The sequence below is a fragment of the Ailuropoda melanoleuca genome, chromosome 13 (genome assembly GCF_002007445.2).
Source record: "Ailuropoda melanoleuca isolate Jingjing chromosome 13, ASM200744v2, whole genome shotgun sequence".
NCBI lineage: Eukaryota > Metazoa > Chordata > Mammalia > Carnivora > Ursidae > Ailuropoda > Ailuropoda melanoleuca.
This window is the reverse complement of record NC_048230.1, coordinates 46,747,764-46,769,373: the sequence shown is the minus strand read 5'-3', so window position 1 is coordinate 46,769,373 and position 21,610 is coordinate 46,747,764. Positions and strand designations below refer to the sequence as shown.

The 21,610-nt window shown below is 61.7% G+C and overlaps 1 protein-coding gene across 1 annotated transcript in view; it reads left to right on the top strand.

The window, feature by feature from the left end:
• The window catches only part of CDH4 (cadherin 4), a 551,768-nt gene that overhangs the window by 513,774 nt on the left and 16,384 nt on the right, over positions 1 to 21,610 (top strand). The window contains exon 7 of the mRNA XM_034641573.1: positions 12,071 to 12,208. Coding sequence (XP_034497464.1) covers positions 12,071 to 12,208 — 138 coding nt within the window. The remainder of the gene's footprint in view (positions 1 to 12,070; positions 12,209 to 21,610) is intronic.

The following is a 21,610-nucleotide window of genomic DNA, read 5'->3' as shown; positions in this document are numbered from 1 at the left end:
CCTCCCACCCAGAGCAGATGGTCTCTGACTCTTAAGCGAGTCAAGTGAAATAATTAGACACAAGCTGTCTGCACTAATGAGCATGTCTGCAGACCACAGGTTGCGATTGTCCCGAGACAGCTGCTGGACACTCCCTGCCACCGTCGGTGTCTCGTGGCAAGGCCTGTGTGCACGCCAGGCCTGCAGGGAAGGGAGGGTCCCTGGACAGAAGGAGTGGCAGAGAGTCTGCAGGAGGGAGCCAGTGCCTGAGACACACCAGGTGCCCCAGCACCCCGGTGCCCATGGTGCCCTCAGCCCCTGCTAGCTTCCCGCTCCCCCACTGCTGAGGGCTGGCCCACCACTCCACCGCCTCCTTGTACCTCACCCCCCAGCATGCCCTCTCCTGTCCCGAGGTGCTTGAGGCCCCGGTTCTTCCTGTCGTACCAGACATCACCCCCAGGGAGGCCTCCCTGACCACTCTGCTCAGGGCCTGTGCCCCTCGTCCTCTTCCTCTCCCTGAACCCAGCCCCCGCTCAGGGGAGACTGTGTGTGAGCTTGTTGGCTCCTTTACTGCAAGTTCCCCTCCTGACACAAGCTCTGTAGGGCAGGCCCAGTCTGTTCAGGTACCACTGACTGCCCAGCACTTAGCTGCGTGCCTGGGGCCCTGGAGCTGCTCAAGAAATGTGGGGAAAGGTCGGAAGGGTGGGCATGGCAAGGGCAAGACTGGCAGAGGGGCAGACGGAGGGGCAGGGCAGCAGAGCTGTGACCCCTGCCACCTTGAGCTCAAAGAGATGAGTATTTGCTTGGATGTTTTTGTTTCCCAGCTCCCAAGCACTCCACCCTAGGTGTCCTCGTTCTTTGGGGCCTTTTATACTAGATTGCCACAGTCCATGAAAGATCATACCCCAAATTTTATACCAAAGTGTGAATGGCTGATAGAGACGGGACAAGGTGGCATTTGCACTTTATCAGAGTAGAGCCTGAAGCTAGATGAGGACACTCCAAGGATGATTATGAAACACCCGCTCTCAGGATTTGGGGTGCAGTGTCTCTTCCCCTGGGGAACTTATTCTGCATAGACAGCAAGCGCTCACCCCAGACACAAGGCTCATGGTGTTCGCAAGGGCCTTGGATGGAGCGTGGCAGCTGCCTCTGAATTTGTGACCCTGTGCCCTGACAGGTGGCCGGGGAGACACAGGGCAGCAGCTCTGCCCGGCTCACGTCAGCTGCTTGGGAAGGGGTGGCCGGTGGCCGGCTGTGGATCCCGCACCAGACCCCCTTTCCTGCTTGGCTCACTCCCCACGGTGTCTGCCCTTTGCCTTCGGGGAGAAGAGATGAAGTGCCCGAAAGCACGGTGGGTTTTCTGCGGGTGAGGGAGCTGAGTGCGTCTCCAGCTTGTGTCCGGAGCAGCCCTTCTCTTCCCCCGCTGGCTCCGAGGAGAGCCTGAATCATGACCCAGAGTCAACCGGACAGCCCTGGGCAGGGTCACTCAACGGCAAACAATCACACAACAAGGGCGCCCTCGCCTGTTTCCAGGCTTTTGTGAAACCCATGGGCGGCCGGCCACTGGCAGGGGGCGGAGACCCCAGGCGACGGGCGGATCCTGCCCAGCCAGGTGCCCACTCGCTGCCCCCGGGGCCCAGGCGCCAGAGCTCTGGCCCCGCAGGAGGGTCACGGGAGGCGGCTTCTCCACAGGACACCTGCACAAATCTGCACCTTTCCCCTTCTCTCCCTGGGAAAATACCAGTCCCCCCACCCCTGGCAGCAGCGGCATCTTTGGGGGACAAACACTGCCGACGCTTCTTGGAGCCAGCTTCCCATTTGCCAGAGCGAGCCATCTGACAAACCTCATTGCCACCATGTCTAATTAGGCAGCGCTATGTAAATGGAGCGTTTTTACATGATTGAAATGTCAGGAGAGGCCCCAGTAACTCCTGTGTGCCTGGCCGGGGACGCCCCTGCCGCAGACGCTGCTCGCCGGCACGCCCCCTGCGCGCTCCCCCGCTTAGAGCGTGTGTGGCCCGCGGCCCGCTCTGAAGGTGAGGGCGGCTTTCCGCTCCCGTGGCTGCACCACACGCTTAGCTCAGAGCCACGGACGTCCTCCGACCCGCTGCCGCTTACCCCTGGGTGAGGTCACTGGGTCACTGGGGACCCCACCCCAGCTCCCCGTCCCCATGCACGCTGACCCTCGCTGTTCACCTTCATCAACATGAAATGTCGCCCCGCACGAGGGTGGGACACGAGTGTCTCGTGGTCTTACAGGATTTTTAGGAGAGCAAATGCAGGACCTTCCTACAGTTCTCAAGATTCTCAGCAGAAGAAGGGGTTTCGTGGAGGGAGATCCACAGAGCTTTGCTCCAACACGATGAATCTCGCAGTCGCCATCATCCACCGTAGTTAATGCCACCATGTCACTCAGATTCCGGGTGGGCGAGGCGAGGGTCATCGTCCTGTAGCAACAGGACCAGCATCTCCCCTTTGCTTCCTGAGAAGCCGGGCAGAGGGCCACATGGGAAATTCTAAAAATGTGTTTTCCTAGAAACATTTTCCTGAAAATGAGCTTCTTTTAAGTCCTCGGAAGAGGCAGTGGCAGGCCGGGTGCGGTGGCGGTCGCCGTTTCTCCGGCGGGTTTTCAGGCATATTCACGGAACCCTGTGTTGAGTTCACCAAATGCGGCCTGGAGGTCTCGGCGGGGACAGTGGCGGCTGAGGCAAATCTGCCAGTGCCTGGATTGTCGCCCTGAAGTCTTCCTGCTCCCCCCGCCCCCAGAAAGGGGAGCAGAGGAGAAACAAAGGCACTCTTGTCTTGGGGCGTGGACTCTGCCCCCGACACGGTGGCTCAGCCCCCTGCCGTCCGTGCTCCTGGGTCACATGCAGGGGCCGCCAGCTGGGGGGCACGGTCTGCGGGGCCCCAACACACACTCTGGGCCAGGCCCCACCGAATCCCCAGGCACCAGGCTGGACCTCAGAGCCACTCCGCGCGCCCGAGCCCACGCTGGAGGCTTTTCCACAAGAACACCTAGACTCCTCTTCTCACCAGACCAGCCCGTCTGCAGAGGAAAACAGATCCGCACAGAGAAGAAAACAGCAGTGCACCGTCGGAGCTCCGGAAGACACACGAGGTTCGCACGGGACCGGCACCCACGTGTCCTTTCTGCACTCGCCGCGGGGGGGTGCGTTCCCCGTGTTACAGACGAGCTGTCCTGATGGACAAAGCGTGCGGCCCGTGTTGCCGCTTGGCGGTGTTCAACGTGGGGTACACCCGTCTCCCACAGTGCGGTCCGGCCTCCCGGCTGTCCACCGTTGGGATCAGCTGACGCTCATTTCACCAACCCTCTGCCGTGCGCCTTTCGTTGTTTTCCATCTTTTCCTTGCGCTGAGACGTGAGTCCAAGGAGCTGGCCTGGGGAAAAGTGAGGGAGGAGGCAGGTCAAAGACCGGGGCCTCCTGTGGGAGTAGCTGGGGCCCTGGGGTCCAGCCCACCTCCTCCAGGAAGCCCTCACTGCTTTCTCATCCCCTCGCAGGCATCTCCTTCCTCTGCCTCTTCCTCAGAGGCCTGGCTGGAGGGCAGGGCCCAGGGAGGCCACCCCCTTCCTGTAGGTTTGTGGTCTGACAGGACAGAGGTGGCCATCCTGCGGCAACAGGGCGATCTCATCTCCCAGAAATGACTGTCCCCCCGGCAGCCACTTCCACCCCCAGCCCCCGGTCCCCGGAGCGCTAATGCCGGCCCAGCAGGGCTCAGGTAAACGTACAGGAGGAAGGAGAGAGTGTGACACGCAGGCCGTGCAGGCAAAGGTGACAGGGGAGGTTGCCATGGCCTCTGACCCCTCCAGGGGATGTAAGGGGCTCTGGAGGGATGGATCCCAGCTCAGGGGTCTGCCCTCTCCTGGGCTCCCAAGGAGGGCGAGGACTTGGGGCAATGCTGGCTGGGGGTCCACCAGGTCCAACCTGTAAATAAATCCAACTTTGTAAATAAAGTTTTATTGGCACGCGGCCCTGCTCACGGGTTTACGTACATGGCTGCCTTCCTGACACGAGGGCAGACGCCAGGTGGCCGCACAGCTGCTCCCACCCCAGGCATTTCCGAGGTGGCACGTTTCTTCCGATGGAGCAGAGATTGCACCGTGTCCTCGGCTTCAAGGCTGCTTGTCTGCCAGATTCAGGGTTGCAAACAGACAGCCTGGAGACAGGGTTGGCTCCAGAAGTTGGGGGGGGGGGTTGTTGTTTTTAAAACTTAGCATTTAAGCAGGAGATTTTTGTATACAAGTCCCAATTTCTGGATTCTCGTAAAATTGGGAGGCTGTGGATCCTGGGGCCTGCTCTCCCCAAGGCGCCCAGAGCCTGGCCTGTGCCCGGTGGGGCCCACAGCCCCATCCTCCGGTGGCTCAGGACCGCAGGCCCCAGGCTGGCACCTGTGTCCTCTCATGAAGCCGCCAGCAAGACTTGGGGGTAGAAGGGAGAAGGAGAGAGAGTGAGCATCTCCAAACAGAGGGAGAGAAGTCTCCGTGTTCACGGTGCAGACCACAAGTGTCTGCCCCTGCCCTGCCTCCACACCCCCTCAGCAGCCAGGACCCCTGCCCCATGGCCTCTCCAGTCTGCACGCTCGGCTGGTTGCCTTTGGGGCCTACTCTGTGTTTCTCTTTTTTGACCTCTCACCCACCCCACCTGCTCCACCTGCTGAGACCATGGTGGCACCTGCCCAGCTGGTCTCCTGGCCTCTGCTCCTGCCCCTGCATCTGTCCTCACTCAACAGCCAACAGTCCTGTCCACACACAGATCTGACCATCTCTGTCTTCTCAAACCCTCCCGTGGCTTCCTGTGTCCCCCAGAGTAAAGTCCAAATGCGGCTTCTGCTCTTCCGCCCCTCTGGCTCACCCTGCCTGCTCACTGGCCTACCTTCCCGGCCTCACCAGAGTGCCTGCCCCAAGGCCTTTGCACTGGCCGTTCCCTCTGCTTGAGACCTCCCTCCCCTGGATACCCACCCCTGGCTAATCGACCGTCTCCTTAACAACGAGGCCTTGTCTGGCCAGCCTGTGTAAACCAACCTCTGCCCCCCTCCCACCTCACTTTCCTGTAAGTCCTTGTCACTAGCTGATGGGACACGTTTTGTTATTTATTGGCTCTCTCCTGCCCTAGAGCCATGGTTCTCAACCCGGGTGATTCCCTCCCCCACCACGGGGACACTGGGGACCTCTAGGGACAGTTTTGGTTGTAACGACTTGGGGGAGAGGCCACAGAACAACCCCACGCAGAGAACGATTCAGTTCCGTGGAATCCTTGGCTTCCAGAGCTCGGGTACGTGGCTGGCTGCTCAGTGGTCAGGTGTGAGGTGTGCATGTGTGGCCACCACTGTCCCAGCCCTGGGCAGTGCAGATGCCGTGTCTGTGAGCCAGGGCGGGTGGCCAGGAGGGGCCCCGAGGAGGAGACACACCAGGACTCAGGGACAAAGGCGGCCCCACCGCCCTGGACAGGACACCCACTCTCATTCGTCCCAGAGTCTCCGACCCCCAAAATCCTGGGTGGTCCTTCCTGAGAGCTCGTCTCCCCGCTGTGCCCAGCAGAGGGAGGGGGAGAGAGGGTGGGAGGATGGAGGCCTTCGTGCCTCCGCTCCCCACGCCCCAGCCGAGGGGGGAGCCGTCCCTGCAGGGCTGGCATTTTCTCTCTTTTCACCCGGCTTGGCTGGTTTGTGCAACAGAAAGCAAACCCGGTGTGGGGGGGGGGCGAGGAGATGGGGGTGCAGGGAGGCTTGTCGGGGGGTGCCGCTGCATCACGCAGCCCTGGGCGGAAGCAAGCATCCCCACGCACCCTGACTGTGCAGAGAGCAGTGGGGGTACCGCTCCACCCGGTCCCAGGGCAATTTCATCCCCCAAAATGACTGACCCCACTGGCAGCCACTCCCGCCCCCCAGCCCCTGGCCCCCGGCACCACTGTTCCACTGTCTCGATGGATGGGCCAGTGATGGACGTTTCACGTCAGGGGGGCCCAGGAGCCTGTGGCTTCATGTCTGCTCCCTTCACACAGCACTGTGCCGTCGAGGTTCGCCCGTGGGGTAGCGCGTCTCCGGGCTTCGTTCCTTCTCGTAGCAGAGTCCTGCCCCGGTGTGTCGTGGAGCAGTGTCTATTCACCCGTGGGCGGATGGACGTGCGGGTTGTCTCCGCCAGTGGCCGCGGAGGCGGTACAGCTGTGAGCCTTGGAACAAGCATTTGTCTGGACCCTTTCCAGCTCCCACGGGCACAGGCCCAGGCGTGGGATTGCTGGTCATAGCGCTCAAGGACCTGCAGGCTGTTTCCCTCAGCGGCCACGCTCCCCGTGCCCCAGGGATGAGTCCCGACGCACTTGATGAACAAGGACAGTGGCTCGTGACCCCTCCTCCCGCAGTGGCCATCCCAGGCGCTCTCCTGCTTGTCCCCAGGCGCGGGTCGGACACCTGGGCGCTGAGCAACATGAGCTCTGGGGGCAGGAGGGAGGCCCTCAGTTTACTCACTTCTCAGGTCCCACAGTGACAGCAGCGACAGGCAGGAAAGCACGAGGGGGCACGTGGCCCAGGGTGGGAGCCTTGGGACGCTGGCACTGACCCAGTGAGCAGAACCCCAGCCTCATTCAGGGAGAAGGGATGCTGGGAGGGTCTGTGAGTTGTGGTGTGGACACCGGGCTCTCATCCTTAATCTACACCCGCATCCCAGCCGCTGGCCCGCTGCAGATGCCCAGTGTGGGCAGGGAGATGTGCTCGCAGCATGGTGGGTGACACGAGCCCGGGAGCTGGGACACCATTCTCAGGCTCGGTGGCAGCCTGGGCTCCACCAGCACGTGGGGGTCCAAGCCGCGAGGCTGGTGTGGGCCGGGATACAGTCCTGGCGGCCGGTTGCGGGGACGGGGGGGAGCGCACGCAGGGGCATGCGGGAGGCTTTGATGCTTTTCTAGGGCAGGTCAGCGGCTGCATTATTGATGGATGTTCTGCAAAATTTAAATACTGAGCTATGGGGAAGGAAGCAAAAGCCCCAGGGACCACCCATGTGCACTTCTCTTCTCTTCTCTTGAACTTGAAAATGGCCAGATCGCATTTTAATGAATTTGTTGCGGCCCCACTGCTGACCAGGAAGAACAGGAGGACCACTGGGCAGCAGGCGGGGCAGGCCGGAGGGCACGTACAGGTGGGAGCAGCTGTCATCAGCTGGCCTCCAGGGGGGGAGACTCCAGAGGCACAGGCTCGCCCACCCCCACCCAGCCGCCTCCTTCCAGCTCCACTGGGGGCTGATTCGGAGAGCAGAGGCCCGCTGCATAATTCAACCCGTGGAGAAGATCACTATGGGTCCAGAGCTGGGTCCGGGGTTGTCTCTTTGTCCCAGGAGAGCCGGGCAGCAAGTTTCGGGGACTCCCGATGGCCAGGCCCCAAGCACACTGTCCACCAGCCATGTGCCCCCCCCAAGACTCAGTTCGATCCACTGCAAAATAGGGAGGGTTGCACCCCTGCGCCCTAGGGCGACTAAAAGGTAAATGTGGCCTGTGGGGCCACCAGCGGGAGGCGCTGGAACTGAAACTGTCCCGCGCTCGTCAGGGCCCCAGGCCGGGCCTCAGGTAAATGAAATGCACCTTAGGCCGGGAAATAAGGCCCCGCTTAATAAATGCATCAAACCGCTAAGCACGCCAGAGACCTCCACTAGGTCACGACGGGACAGTCCCATAAAGGTATCTGTGTCCAGGGACGCCAGGCGACCAGCCGTCTCCCTCGGCCTCTGCATGCCATTCCAGAGGAGATTTGGCGAAAGAGAAAAAGGGGACCATTCCTGGGTCTGAACAGTGTACTTCCTGAAGCGAAAGCAGCCGCTCAGGAGTCGAGCCAGCCCCCCAACCCCAAGAGCTTCCCGAAGATGGAAGTCCCCCATCAGGCCTGCGCTGGCCCGGATCCCAGAGCCCCCCCCCCACGCTCAGAAAGCCCCCACCCAGCCTCCAAAAGCAAGATCGGTACGCCTTCTGGTGGTGGCGGGCTGCACACACAAGCGTGTACACACAGGCACACGTGAGACTCACACGGACGCACATGTGGATCTGTACACAGGCACGCGTGCACACACACACACGGATACACTGCACACACGCGTACACACTCACCTATTTACGTGCATGCACCTGCACACGTGCGCACACGCGTGGGTCCCGGGCAGAGCTTGTGAGTCCGTGATACAGGAGTAAGGAAGGTTTGGAAAGGTGACCCCCACATTCCAATCACACTTTTCTTCCTTTCTTCTGGCCGAATCCCTCCCTCCACGGTCAGCCTGCACTCTCTCCGGCCTCTGCTCTGGCCTCTTGTCCTGGTGGCTGGTCCTGGGAGGTGAGGTGGGGTGTGAGGCTTGGTGGCTCCCGTCCATGTCTGCTCCAAAGTGTCCCTCCTGCCCAGGTCCCCGTCCTTCCCACCCAGTGATCAGACAGGCCGAGCCCCGACAGCAGGGTCCTCAGGGTCCCAGGTGAAGCCTCATCGAGTGGGACCCCGCTGTGTGGCTGAAGCAAGGCCAGCGCAGGGGCAGGACGTCACGGACGCCTGGGTTCCCTCCAGCAGCTCCAGGAAGGGGCCCAGCCCAAGGCCATTGTAGGCTCCTGGGGCAGCCCTCACGCAGTACCACAAACTGGGCGTCATTCTCTCACAACTCTGGGGGCCAGACGTCGGCAGGGTCATCAGACCCACGCTGGGATCCCTCCGGCCTCTGGTGTGGCCGGCACTCCTGGGCACTGGGGCTTGTGGCCACGTCACTGCCTTCTCTGCATTCGTCTCACCTGGCCTTCTCCCACAAGGACACTTGTCACGGCCGTCACCTGGAACGGCCTCATTTTGAGCCTTCCCTTCATCTGCAGAGGCCCTACTTCCATGCCCTGGGGTTCCTGAGGACTTGGATTTGGGGGACACTACCTGAGCCCACACTCGGAGTGGGTCCCCTCGCCCAGGCACTCACTGTCCCCAGAGAACAACCCCTGTGAGCCTCACTGCCCCCTGGCTCAGACGTGCCCCTGCTGGCGCCCAAGCATGACCCAGGCACGACCCAGACGGTGGGCTCGTGAGCTACAGATCTCTGTGCTCTCTCCCCCACAATGCCCAGCAGAGTCCCTGGCACAAAGCAGGGCTCGGACAGTGACCGTGACCAGTGAGTTCGTGCACAGATGGGAGGCCAGAGCCTTCCACATTGGGGCTGGCAGCCATGGGGGCTGAGCCCTGGGTGCCCAGCAGTGGAACTCTGGACCCCTCATCCCTACAGACACTGCCAACACTGATCCTGTCCTGGGCACCCCCTCCATCCTGCCTGCTGGGCTTTGTCCTCTAGCAGCTCTGGAGACGCTTCTGCGGCCAGACCTCAGGGTGCGTCAGCCTGAGGGGTGTCCCTAGTGTCCACCCCTCTCCAGTGCCCAATCCCTCCAGTCCTCCAGGATGGAACTGTCCACGCCATACCTCCGACCTCACCACTGTCCTCAACCCAGGCCAACGCTCGACACAGCTGGAAAGAAGCTACAGGTGCCTGTGGCCCAGAGCTGTGCCCGTGGACAGTCACCACCCGTACCAGAGGGGGTGGCCTTGTCCTCAAGTCACGTTCTAGATGGCAGAGAGAGTGGTGAGCATGACATCCTGGGTTCTGGAGGCCCTGCCTATGGGGCATCAGCAGGCAGAGGACTGGCCATGCTGATGAGGAGAAGAAAAGCGCAGTCTCAGGACATAGCAGGTGTGGGGCGGGAGAGCAGGTGCGGGGTAGGGAAGGGGCGTCTTCTTTCTTCCCCGGGTGGTGCCACGAGCTCAGGCCTGCTGGGTTTCTGAGCGGCATCGCTCATGCAGGTGAAGGGCATCCTGACAGAGCTGCTGTCGGGGGCAGCCCGTCAGGGATGGCGTGGCCACGCTCTCTGAGTGCCGTCCATCCCACACCCAGAAAGAGCCTCCCCAGTGTCTCCACCGATGAGGCTGTGTGGGCACCATTGGTTCCATCTGCATCGCGTGCACGACAAAAACCCGAGAGCAATGACTCCCCTCGGGCATCCGTGCCGGCCCCTCCCCCGCCCCCGGTGCTGTGCAGCCCTGGGGTGAGCTGGCGCTCGTGGTCCAGCTGTGAGATGAGGCCACGTGCTCCTGCTGCTCTCACTGCCTGTCCCGGCTTCTCTCGCGGGTGAGCCCCATGCTCCTCGTTCTAGAACCAGCTCTGAGCACCTCCAAGGGGAAGCCTCTGTCCCTTCCTGAGCTCCCCCGTGTCCGCAACGGATGAGACGATGCCGGCCACCTCATGGGGTGGTGATTCACCTGACGGAAGTGATAGGTGGTTGGAAGGAGGGAGGGAAGGAGGCAGGATGGATGGGGGATGTGTGGTAGATGATGGTGGGTGGATAGAGGGACCAGTGGGTGGATGGAGGGATGACAGAGAAAGAAGGGAAGGTGGTAAAGGTTAATCTTTAAAGAGAAAACTTTTGAAATGTGGTGCCGCACCCAAGCAGATATAAACTATTTCTATTATTTTTTTCATGTCTCCTTGGTTGTAAATTCTACCCCTTTTCCCAAATGTCAGCTGTTTTAGACATTTACTCAATTCCCTTAACAAACAGTGCTGGAGTGCCTACCATGGAGCGGGCACTGGGCAGGAGACCAGGCACACAGCCGCTCACGGGGGGGACGGCCCTGCTGCCCCTCCCCTCACGTCCAGCCCCCAGGCAGCCTGCTGAGGAACCCCAGCCCTGATTGCGCTTCCCCACGACCATCCCCCAGCTAACTAGTCCCCTCGAAGGAGAGGCCCAGGGGTCACGGTGGAGCTGAAATGTCAGCCGGGGGGAGGCAGTGGGGAGAGGGCAGGAGCAAGAGCCCCCCGCCCAGACCCCTGCACCCCCAAGCCTACAGTGGGCTGGGCTGGGCCCCCGGCCCTAGTCACGTGGGACTGTGGGCTTGACCGGAGGGAGGACAGAGCGAGTCTAGGTGGGAAACAGTGTGTGGATTCTCCTGAGCCCTATGGCCCCCAACCCAGCCAGTGGCCCAGCCAGACTGACTGCAAGGCTTCGTCCCCAATCTACCCTGTCACCCCGGGAGGCACATTCCACCTCCTCCAGGAGCCGCCTCTGGTCTCCCCAGCCCTGGCTCCCCGAGAAGTCTGTGGCGTCCCCGCCAAGCCTGCCCTGGAGGTACCCGGCTGATGCCGCCTGGTGTGGGGGCCCAGGGCCAGCACACGTCTTCTGTAAAGGGCTCCACAGTCAATGTCTCAGGCTCCGCAGGCCACGTGATCTCAGCCACAGCCACTCAGCTATTGGGCAAAACAGCCACGGTGTGTAAACGAGCGACGTGGCCCTGCACCCCTACAACTCTGTTTGCCACCCAAGCAGGGGCAGGTCGATGCGGCCACGGGCCACAGTGCGCTGACCAGACCCACCTACGCGGCGTCGGATCGGGCGATTTCCCTCAAAGCCCCTCCGTGACTCCCAGTGTCCACAAATGTCCAGACGTCGTATCGGGCACCAGGGACCTCGCTGGCCAGGCTCGCCATTCCTCAGCCTCTGTCGTCACCGACGATCACTTAGGAACATTCAGTGCACATTCTCTGAGCACTTGCTATGTGCTGGGTGCGGTGTCGGCCCTGGGAACACGGGGCTGAGTGGGACAGCTGTGGTCTCCCCAAGCTCAGTTTGGTGAGGGACAGAGAGGACGAAGTGACAGCACAGGAACTAGACAATCAGAACTGGGGTGGGAGCCGCGGGTGCAGAGACCAGTCCAAGGGCAGGTAACGGGGGCCTGGCCTGTCTGGGAGCATCCCTCTCTGCAAAGCGTCCATCCCTGGTTTTCCAAGCCCCGCGCAGCACGGTGATCTCCGGGGTCCCCCGTTCCCCCCTTTCCTATCTCGGCACCAAACATGATCTGTGCCTCCCGAAGCCAGGGCCCCTGCGGTGAAGCCTTGTTGCCCACGGCGAGTGAAGGAGAACGTCCTTCCAGCAGGGCAGGGGCCAAGAGCTCCCAGGGGTGCCGCGGGCCTGTCCCACCCGCAGCGACCGGGCCTTGGGGAGCGCATGTGTGGATGAGAAGGACGAGTAGCCTGTAAGCTGAGGCCCAGACTGATGCACTGTGCCCTCCCACCCCGTTTCTTCCAGAAAGTTCAGCAGTACACTGTCATCATCCAGGCCACAGACATGGAGGGGAACCTCAACTACGGCCTCTCAAACACAGCCACGGCCATCATCACCGTGACAGACGTGAATGACAACCCGCCAGAGTTCACCGCGAGCACGGTGAGTAGTCGCGCCCCAGTAGCGGGCTGGCGTCGGCACCGCTGCTCTCCTCGCTGCGCCTGACTGAAGAAGCTTGACGGACAGCGGTGCCCCCGCGGCCCTGGGCAGCAGGAGGCTGACGGGGAGTGGCGCCACCCCAGGTGTCGCCAGCAGGAGAGAGGCCCGAGGCGCTGCCAAGGAGTTGGCCTCCGGGGGGTGGGGGGGCCTGTGCTCTGATCTGCCACCGGGAGGCCCGACACGGAGCGACCTTTGGCGCCCTGAGAAGTGCCCAGGACCGGGTAGGCTGGACACACTTTCTGAATCCAGAGTCAACTAGTGGTATTGGGCTCAGCAACTTTTGGAGGCATGCGTGTGGCTGTGTGCGCATGGGACCTGCTGGGGGATGCCTGGGTGGGGCCTGGGCCCGGGACAGGCCAGTCCCTGCGGGAGGAGCTGAGCTACCCTCCACGGCCTGCTGTGAGCAGAGAGACGTCCAAGGGGGGCGACCACAAGCTCTTCCCCTTCAGGCATGGCGGCCGGGCTGCCCCTGAGCCCCACACCAGGCTGCTCTGGACCTAAGTGACCCAGTGCCCTTGGTGGCCATTCATGCATGTGAATTCATAGCCCCTGAGTCCCAGGGATGCCGGCAGGTTGCACTGCCCCGCGGATCTCCGGATTGCCTCTTGGAGCCGCCCCTCTCCTGGGGTCCAGGCCACTGGAGGTCCAAGGGGACGAGTCTGTGATAGCAGTAACAGTAATAGGCACAGCACAAGCCATGCTGGGGAGCCCTCCCCTCCTAGGCTCTAGTCCCCCAGCCTGCTGAGGGTCAGGACCCCGTGATGCGGGGGGATGCCAGTGCTCAGAGAGGCCAAGTCACTTGCCCAAACCCACACTGCTAGCCCGTAAATGGGAGCAGCTGGGATTAGACCCCAGAAGCCACGCTGATTCTTCAGCAAGGAGTGGAGATGGGAGGGGAAGGAGGTGGGGAGACAGAGAGGAGACCCCTCCTTCTCCCCAGAGCTGGTCATCGCCAGGAAGGCATCTCACAGGCCAGAGTCCTGGGGACGAGCCCCACCCCGATGTCCAAGCATCCCCTCATCCTGCGTCCCCATGCCCCTGCACCTCTGCTCCCCCATTTCCATGCATCCTTGGCCCTGGCGCCACGACCTCGCCTGTGAGGGCATAGCGCCATCTAGTGGACATATGGCAGATTGCATGCCGGGGGCAGCACAGCCCCAGCCTTCCTGGTTAGAGGTGGCGTGGCTTCCGTTTCCATTTCATCCCTGGGCCGGCGGGCAATGGCAGGAAGGGCTCAGGGCCAGTGTCCTGGGCAGTTTGGACATGGGCAGAGCAGCTCCCTAGGGATCTGGAAGAATAATGATCCTGAGCCTCCAAGCCCCCAGCAGGGCCTCGCCCACACCTGGCCAGACAGACCCAGCTGTCCTTCCTCCTTCCATCCTGCGCCTCTTTCTGTGATGGTGAGAACTCACGGCTGTCTTTAGACACACCCCGGCCGTGCTGGTGCATGGGGGCGGCCCCCCCGGGTGAACACCAGGGCGGGAAACCTCCCCCAGGGGACCTTAGTGAGGACTGGAGCCGGTCCCAAGCCAGGCACCTGGCATTGTCCCTGGTGACGGTGGGGCAGCGTGGGCCCCTTGGGATGCTCCGAACCTGTCTGCTGAGTCAGGGGTCTCAGATGACGCGCAGGTGCCCAGGCTCTTCCCAGGGACACGTTCTTGTCCTGGTACCAGCCTGCGAATTCTAGATGTCCGGTGGGGCAGTGGCATCAGCCCTCCTGACCACCAGGACCCCCAGTCCCCCTGGGAAACAGCCTCGGGACCTCCACTGTCACCATGGAAACCAGGGCAGAAGGAAACCAAGCCAGTTGTCCGCGGTGGGAGTAAAGGATGTGCCTCCAGGCATGAGGCACCATGGCGACCCGGGGCGGTGAAGGACTCCATCCGGCCCTGCTGGTCACCTCCAGCCACCATCGGGTTTGGTGAAAAGCACACCAGTGGAGCCCTGAAGGCGGCATTGCTGGGACCGGAACAGGATGCTGGGAGCCCCCACCTGCCTCCCGACCCTGGTCCAAGCTTGCACCAAGGCGCTCCGGAGAAGGTGTGACCGAGCAGGGAGGGCAGGCGATCGCATAGAGGCCAGTAGCTACAGTGATGGGCAAAACACCAGTGGGCTCTGGCGACAGGCAGACTGGAGCTCTCGCCCACCCTCCTGCCCCCGCACAGGCTGGCTCTGTCTTCGATGCCCAAGATGGTTGGCCGGTGTCTGATTTACCAGGAGCCGAAGCAGGCACATCCCATCCACTCCAAGGCACGAGCTCCCGGAGACCTGTGGGTCTCCTGCTTCGAGTCCCATAGAGGTTTTGCTCATTGTGTGACGGGAATGCGGCACGATGCACATATCTCCCCGGAAACATTCCCCCAGCCAGCAGCAACCTCGTGTCCGTCCCCGGAGCAGCACCCCCCCCCCACAGTCCGCCACCAAGGTGACCTTCACCTGTGCTACAGACTCACGCCGTCGCATGGATGGAGTCACGCAGAGCACGCGATCTGTGGAGTCCAGCTTCTCTCATCCAACAGAGCGTCTTTGGAGCGCGTCTGTACGCAGTCAGGCACACTCCCGCCTTCCAGGGGTTTCTCCACACTCAGTGCGGATCTCCGGACCGTCCGTGAGCAAACCCACCGCACCGCCTCCTTCACTTACCCGTTTTCTCCTTTTTAAAGATCGATGTGAGTTTTCAGTTAGGCGATTCGCACACGCGGTACAGAGTTTAAAAGGTGTGACGTGACCAAGCATGAAGAAGGCGTCCCCTCCTGTCCCCTCCACATCCACCCGGCGCTCCCACGCTACCCCTGCTGTTGTCTGGCTGCTGTTTTGTCCCTCAAGATGTGTCTGGGAGACTTCCCACGTCCACAGAGAGTGGCCCTGGGATTTTTTTCACTGCGTGTTGGGGAATAATGTCAGTCTCACGGGAAAGTTGCCAGAGCAGGAATGAGAAGAACAGCCCCGCGCTGGCCCACGCACTCCGCCGCTGTGCCCGCGAAATGCCGCACAACCGGGATCCCTGACATGGCCATGGAAGCCGTCAGATAAACGGCCACCGGAGACAACTGAGGCCCAGAAGGCTAGTTCCAGGCTGCTGGAGGCCACACAGAGAGACAGTCAAACCCAGGGCGCCTGCTTTCTCGGCCCCTCTTTATGCCACACGGCTGTCCTTCTGGAACCCACATGTGTCTTCTGTCCCCTTCTGGGGTGGAGCATCTTCTGCAGCTCCAGCAAGGGCCCCGGGCTGCCCCACACCTGCTCCTGGAGGGCAGACCTGCAGGGGTGGACCACCTCTGCCCCCTGTCCCAGCCCCGGTCCAGCTGTGCCAGCCGGTCCTCCGAGCCTGGATGCTGTCTTCCCTTCCACACGGCAGCCACAGTGAAAACACCTGCGGGTGCCCCCGAAACGCCCGTCCTGGGGGTGGGGGCCGAGACGGAGGCAGGACAGGGTGGGCTGTGTGGAGCGTGCACTCCTGCCTCCCAGGGATGGGCGTCCCCAGGAGGGGAGGGCTGGAGGGTGTCCCTTGATCCGCACACTCCTCTGAGACGCGGGCACCGCGGGAGCCACACTGAGACCCTGGACAGAAGGCGCCTCTGACCCCGGAAGGTGACTTGGAGGGTGTTCTGGGGAGGATGCTGCCCCCAGGGCCAGACGAAGGGAAGATGGGCACAGCCTGGCTCCCGTGGACGTGGCGCCTGCCCCTCCACTGCCTGGGGCAGCCTCGAGGAAGGCTCCGGGCTTGGGGCGGGCGCAGGGTCCGAAGAGTCCGAGGGTGAAGGCTGGGGCTTCAGCGGCACCTCGGATCCTGCTGTCGGCCCCGAGAGCGCGCAGCAGCTCGGCTTCGCTCGTCAGACCTGCGGCCGCTGGGGTGGGACCGGGTTCCCGGCAGGGGACGCGCTGCACCCCCCACACCCGAGGGCTACCGGCCCAGTGACTGTGGGCTCAGTACGGGGTCAGGGTGGCCGTGGCCTGTTCCTCGAGACGGGTGCTGGGTGGGGCCCCGGGACACTGTCTGCCTGGGGGTGGCGGCGCGGGCTGGCCACATCCCTGCCCCAGCCCGGCTATTTATATCAAGCTTAATCAAGAACAATCAGCAGAAGCTGCGGAGATGAGGGGGATTTGCATGATCTGGTTCCTATTCTTAAACGTTAATTAAAAGTGATTTTCCCTTAGCCTGCGCTGCACGCGGGGTACAGGGCAGCCTGCTGCGGGGCCATTGGGCCGTTCAGCAGGCCCACTCCACACTCCCTCAGGGATGAGCGTGGGGCTGTGCCGGGCTAGGGGCTGAGGCCCCCTGTTCACAACCTGCATTCTGCCCCAGGGGGCTCCTGTTGGCCTTGTCCTGGGGTCCTGGGGGGAGGCCCTGGACACCCAGTGTCCTGGCCCCTTCCACCAGCCCAGCCCCCTCACACGCCCTCAGGAGGGTCTCCTGGAGTCAGGAAGCCCCTTGTTAGCTTCACCTCGGTCCCCTCCCGCTGTGTGACCACGGGCTGATAGCTCGACCTATCTGAATGTTTGTCCCCACTTCACCCTGAAGTGACATACGGTCCCAGGGTGATGTCAGGAGCATCCGCTGACCTCCATGAGAGTTTATGCCTTGAACAACGCTGTCCTCTGCTCCATAAATGCCACGGGCGGCAGCCAGCCCTCCACCACGGGGGCCTGAGCGGAACCGGTTTAGGCCTCGACACACGTGAGTCCTGCCCCAGCTCCGACATCCAACGAGGGGCCCACAGTGAAGTTGCCCGATGGCTCAATCGTAGCCCAGTTTCCTCATCTGTTGGGCCTGGGGGGGGGGGCAGGTACAGCGTTTTTGCTGTTTAGGACTCGTGGCTGACAGGACGCATTTCCCATCTCCCGCACGTTTTTGACGGCATGGCCCACTCCCCATCCCAAGGCAGACATGAATAAAATCACATGTTAAAAAAATGAATTTAGCTAAATTAACATTCACGTAAATGTTACAAACAAAAGGGAGGATGATCGTGGCACCCTCCCCCCAGCCCCCCGCCAGGGCTCTCCGGAGATGGGGCAGGAGGACCTCAGCGTGGAGGCCGGCGTCGGCCCAGGGCAAGCCCATCCCCTGTTGCGCACAGGTCACCTTCAGGGGAGTGAGAAATGGTTTGCCAGAGACTGAGGCAATAAACTGGGGAGCCCTGGGTCCTGTGAGGCTGGGGCCCCCACATTCTTAAGGTTTTTCTTGGGATAAAACCTGCAGTTCCATCCTCGAGGTGGCCCGCCTGGCCGGGGGCAGAGGCAGCCTTGGCTTTGGGGTTAGACTGTGGGCTAGCCTCAGAACCTACCCGGGGTCTGGCTGGGCTGGCCCGGCACGGCTCCTACCCTGGCTGCCTGGGCCCCTGCTGCCTGAAAGTGGGCCCACTCTGGCCCAAGCCCTGGGAGTGCCTAATACCTTCAGCTTTCCGACTTCCGTCCACAAACCCAGGAGAAGGGAGAAATTTCAGCTCAGCCTGTGTTCCTGAGAATGAGAATCGGGCATCTCGAAACTGGAACGGACTCATCGCCCTTAATTGTGCTCAGGCACTCGGTGCGAGCCTCTGCCATAGATAATTAATTAGAGACAGCGTCTCTGAGCACGGAGGAGACAGGAGGCCAGAGCGCCTGCCCCACTTGACGTCACATCCCACCTCAAGCCCTTCCTGCCAGGCCGGTGTCCACTTCCCAAAGATGACACCTCTCGACTCCCTGGGTCCCCACCCCCCCATGCAGAGGTGGGGGCCAGAGACTGGGGTCAGGCTCCTGGCAGCTAACGCGGCTCCGACACCGGCCAGTGGCTGACCTCAGGCAGGTCCTGGAGCCTCTGAGCCTCTGGGTCGTCACCTGCGAGACAGCAGAGCAGCAGTTCCTGCCTGGAGGGGTGCGCACCTGCATGTGGGTCCCAGCGCAGGGGGACACGAGGAGACTTGGTCAAGACGACAGTGATTGCTGCTTGGCTGCTAGTGATGGTTATTGTCAGCAACGTGGTTCGTCCCTGGGCGGAAGCAAGGGGCTTGAACCTGTGGCCCACCTGTAGTCAGCAAACCCCGTTTGTAAACCAAAGCGCTGGGGAGGGGAGAGTCCGAGACACATTGTTAGCTAATTCCTGGGTCCTTTCCTGGGAGCTGTCCTCGGAAGGAGCGCTTTCCCGTGTGTCAGCTACCCTCTCGTGTGACAGCTCCACGGGGAGAGGACAGAGGCTCAGAGGGGCTGGCCAGGGAATGGCCTCCTGGCCCGCAGACCTCAGTCCCTCCCCTCTCACGTGCAGGGTCAAGGAAGACTGCCTGTGGTTGCTTCGCCCAATCTGATTCTGATCCTGAACGCAGAACCCAAAAGACATCGTCACTGGTTCCGGGACAGAAAAGTAAATTTCAAAAAAATAATAATAATAAAACCATCAGGATGTCCAGAGGCACATCCATACATTTTCCAACAGAAACCACGGATGATTGAGGGCACAGTGCTGGCGTGTCCCCAGGTGGGGTTCCGTGGGGACCCAGCCCCGGGCGCCCACCCAGCCCCACAGCCCCTCCTGCTCTGAAGCCCATGGAGGCACAGCCACGTGCCGGCCAGACAGGGGCTCCCAGGCCAGCTCTCAAGACTCTGCTAATGACAGTGATGGGTCCCTGAGTTCCAGGTCAGGGAGGGCACCCCCCTCCCGGTTACATGTCCCCACCAATGCAGGGCCACGGGCCAGAGGGGAGAGGGTGTCCTGCACCCCAAGGGGAAGCTAGAGGAGGGCCAAGTCCTCCAGCCCAAGTGAATTTAGGCTCTTGGAACAGAAACAGAAGCACAACTTCAGGGGTCATGGTGTGTCCTGCGTGGCATGGGTGCCTGGAGGACTCGTGTGTCCTGTGTGTAGATAGGCTGGCACTCTTGGTCCTCTCTGGGTCCTGGCTGGGCTTCAGTGTTCTCACCCTAATCCTCCTCTATGCTAATGTGACTTTCCCCTGGGAGCCCTGCGGATTTCAGGATTTCAGCCTCGGAACCGGGTTTGTGCTAGACGAAATCCTTCCTGTCCCTTGGGACGGGGCTACATTTGAATTCTGGATTAACATCTAGGCGAGACACCCTGTTCCAGTGATCTTAAAATTCCTTCTTTCCCAAATATCGGCCTTTGCCTCCCATGAGGCATGGGAAAGGCTTTCCATGTGCCTGAAAATCTGAAAAAATTAAATTAAAAACTCACTATGGCCAGGGGAAAGTTAATAAGAAAATCCTAAGCCAGATTTACCAGCTTAAGGCCCATCTTTGTGAACCTTTATTAAACTCGCATGAATTAAAACAGACTCTTGGAATAAACTTCACCAGAGTCTGCAAGGAATTGGACTCCGGGACACACAGGTCTCCCTTGTGCTATGAAGTCCGGGGAAAGGACCCCAGCTCCGGAGTGGGCCAGAGCAGGGCAGCTGAAGGCACCCACCAGGCCAGGTGTGGTGCCCCTTGGAGGCGCACCGGAGACTTGGCTCTCAAGTGGCAACACCAGGACCCACCCTGGTCATCTGACCCGAGAGGGAAGCTGCCTAGGTCACCTGAGCAGCTCGTGGCTACAGAGGAGGCTGAGAAAGCAAGTACCGGGAAATACAGAAGGTGCTGGACAGCCAGGCAGCCTAACAGATGTCCACTGCACTGAGCCTGGCAACTTAAACAGGAAACTTGTCATGTTTCACAAGCCGGAAACTTCTTCAGCTGTCCCAGATCCCACTTGGGATAAACTCACAATTCCTCCTGCTAGCAAGGTGATGTCATTGGGGTTGGAAGGTTTGCGAGTGCGAGTGCCGGGTGACAGACGGGCTGTTCGTGTGCACCTGAGCGGTGGGCTGTGGGGTGTCCGGTGGATCGTGGAGGCCAGGCGTCCAGGAGGCTGGTGCGGGAGCCTCTGAAGTGCAGGTGAAGGCCTAGGCTCTGGCCTGAGGTTGAAGGGAGCCCTTCCCTCCCTGGAGGCAGCCAGCCTTGTGGGGGGCTCAGGATTCCTCCATTGCTCTGGCCATCGCTGGTCTGCACGTCGGCTCACGCATCCATTCACCCCGTCTGCGTCCTCCGCACACGTTTGCCCCACGTCCCCCGGGCCTCACTCACAGTGGGTGCGCCAAGCACACACCGGTCATTTGGGTGAGTCTGCACCCCACCTCCCCTCTTTCTCACCAGCAAAGTGACTCTGGGGACAGAAGTTGCTGGGTCTCTGTCTCCATCCGTCTGCGGACAGTCAGCCTGGCAGACCCCATCAACTGGACACACGTGCAGGAATGGCCGTCCTTCATGGCCACCCAGCACAGACAGGACAGGCTGAGCTGCCGTGCTCCGACCTCAAGGAAGCCGGAGAAGGACAGAGCCACCAGCCCCGATGTCGCTGACACGCAGCCACTGATGGCCACCCTTGGCCTTCCAGCTTCCTGTCCCGGGTAGTCAAGCCCCTGTGTTCAGGTCTCTGCAGCCCAGTGCATTGCACCCCAGAACCACCTCCCCAGTCACCAGCTTGAATCTCTAAGTGCTCAGGGCAGAAAACCATCACAACCATCAAGGCCCAGACCTGGGCTCAAAGCGCCCAGTCTCTCCGGGAGTGTACCAGCCTCCAATGGAGAGAGCCGGAAGCCGGGACGCTGCACCCATCAGCTGACATCCAGAGCAGGTCCCGCTGCCCACCCCCATCTCACCCAGGAGGAGAGGGTCCCCTGAGAGCCAGCCCAGCCAGACAGGGCTGCCCGGGGGGGCCCGTAGGGCACATGCAAGGGCTCTGGGCAGACGCGTGTGGGGGCCCGGCCGCTGGGCTGCAGTCAGCCCAGGATGTGCATGAGAGACCCCAGATGGTGGCTGCGGACCCAGAGCCCTAGGAGCCCCTAGGTGGTGGAGGGCACAGGGCTGGCCACCCCACGTGAAACTCACTTGGGGTGGAGAGCTCACTCTGGAGCAGGCAAGGCCGGGGCCTGGTGCCCTGAGTGCACCAGAGGCCTGTCATCCGGCACAAAGTGGCTTCGCACGTGTCCACGGCGTACACGGGCATATTTGGCCTGCAGCCCCTGGGCAGGCACGAGGCAGGGTGGCTGTCTCGGCTCTGGCCAGCAGCATCATGCCACAGCCAGTGGTGGAAACAGGCAGCCTATGAGGCTTGGGCCCCGCTCCCCACTGATATCAGGCAGGTGCGGTGGTTGGGGGGCCCAGGAGGATGGGGGCTCAGAGCCAAGCTGCCTGGGACGACGGCCAAGCCCGGGTCTGGACTCCTTCCTCCCCAGCTTGTGACCCCACCGCCGCGACTGGGGGCAGGAAGCTTAGAGCTGACACTCTGGGCACCTCTGTGGACCCCAAGGTCTCTTAACCTCTCTTGCTTCATCTGTAAAATGGGGATGAGGGCAGGGCTATCCTGAGGAA